Genomic DNA, 1436 nt, shown 5'->3' with positions numbered 1-1436 from the left:
TAAAGTCACCAGTGTAATAAAAACGTAGAAGAGTTGTGGCTATACAATTTACCCCAAATTCCAAACTCATGTTATGGAGTCAATTTTGATTCACAGCGACCCCATAGAAGAGCTTAGATCTGCCCATGTGGGTTTCTTTACAGGAGTTGAAAGCCTTATCTTTCTCCCATGGAGTGACTGGTGGTTTTGAACTGATGACTTTGAGGTTAGCAGCCTAGCACATAGCCTTGTGCCACAAGGATTCCCATATAATTATAAGTTCTATAACATTCACATATTCATAAATAAAATCAATGTTCTAACCATTAATATTTAAACTTGAAATATACAAATCATATTTTTCTATCTATTTCATATAACACCATGTAAAAATGTTGTTTTCTGAAGTTAATTTCTTTCTTTATTATACTATCAAATATATTTCTTTTTTTTTTAGACAACCTACACGATATTTTTTTTCCTTTAAAAAAAAAAAAGCCTCCACTCCAAATAAATCAGGGTCAAAAGTAAATGAAGAGCTCACGATGGTATCAGTTCCATTTGTCTAAGTCCTGGTGTCAAGTGTGGATGAACAGCAGCCAGTCTGGATGAGGCATCGGTCGTGAGTTGCCCACTGTGTTAACATTTCTCCATCTCTAAGCCATCCTTAAAGAAGATCATATATGGGGTGACACCATCTTCACGGTAGTCCAGCAGAGCAACCATGCCATCTGGATTCATGTTCTCACCAATAAAGAACTGGTAGTTTTTGAAATTTGCAAGGATGTTCTTGATTTGTTCTGCAGCACCTGTCATAAAAGGCTTTACTCTTTCTGGTTTCTGTTCTTCAAGTTTGCCTTTGATTGATTTCATGTAGTCTTTGATGTACTTCTTGTAGGCTTCTTTTGTGAAGCTGGTTTCCTGCAAGTGATGGTTCATGACAATATCAACACCAGTGACCACGGTGCTTTCTGCTGCATCACCATCGGGGCCTTCTGCTGAGGCGTTACCCCCAATGAGGGAGTCATCGATGGCACCTTCGGTCCTACTGACCATCTTCCCCTCCACTTCCAGACACAGCCCGTCTGCGATCTCCCGGATCTTGTAGATGTCGGAGAACATCTCATCATGGCTGATGAGGTCCCGGTAGATGATCATGATGGCGGCTGAAGGGAGACAGCGGTGGCGCTAGCTTAGCAGGAGCCTGGAGCTCTGAGCGAGCGCGGTGCGGCCGGAGCGGCGCTCGTTGGGAGGGGGGAGCGGGCAGAAAGGGCTCAAGTATATTTCTTTTGAAAATAACATTATTCTTAATTTGTTCAGCTTATATCTCAGAACAAAATCCAATGTTTGTAAAAATAAAATAAGCCTATGTTAATTATTATAAGTGGGAATTGAACATCATCTGTTGTTATCAACAATAAAATTAAAACATTTTCAAAATTTTAAGTACATTACTA

The 1436-nt window shown here is 40.0% G+C and overlaps 1 protein-coding gene across 1 annotated transcript; it reads right to left on the bottom strand.

Moving 5' to 3' along the window:
- Window positions 1–564: 564 nt before the first annotated feature.
- LOC142424402 (translationally-controlled tumor protein) lies at window positions 565–1179 on the bottom strand. The gene has a single exon (XM_075529559.1). The coding sequence runs from the start codon at window positions 1135–1137 to the stop codon at window positions 619–621; it is 519 nt and encodes a 172-aa protein (XP_075385674.1). The 5' UTR covers window positions 1138–1179; the 3' UTR covers window positions 565–618.
- Window positions 1180–1436: the final 257 nt, after the last annotated feature.

Source organism: Tenrec ecaudatus, chromosome 13 (assembly GCF_050624435.1).
Source record: "Tenrec ecaudatus isolate mTenEca1 chromosome 13, mTenEca1.hap1, whole genome shotgun sequence".
Classification (NCBI taxonomy): Eukaryota; Metazoa; Chordata; class Mammalia; order Afrosoricida; family Tenrecidae; genus Tenrec; species Tenrec ecaudatus.
Note: the sequence above shows the minus strand (reverse complement) of the source record. Positions and strands in the feature narration are given on the sequence as shown.

Coding starts and splice junctions, on each gene's coding strand:
- LOC142424402 (XM_075529559.1), bottom strand. CDS start 1,137: ATGATCATCTACCGGGACCTCATCAGCCATGATGAGATGTTCTCCGAC.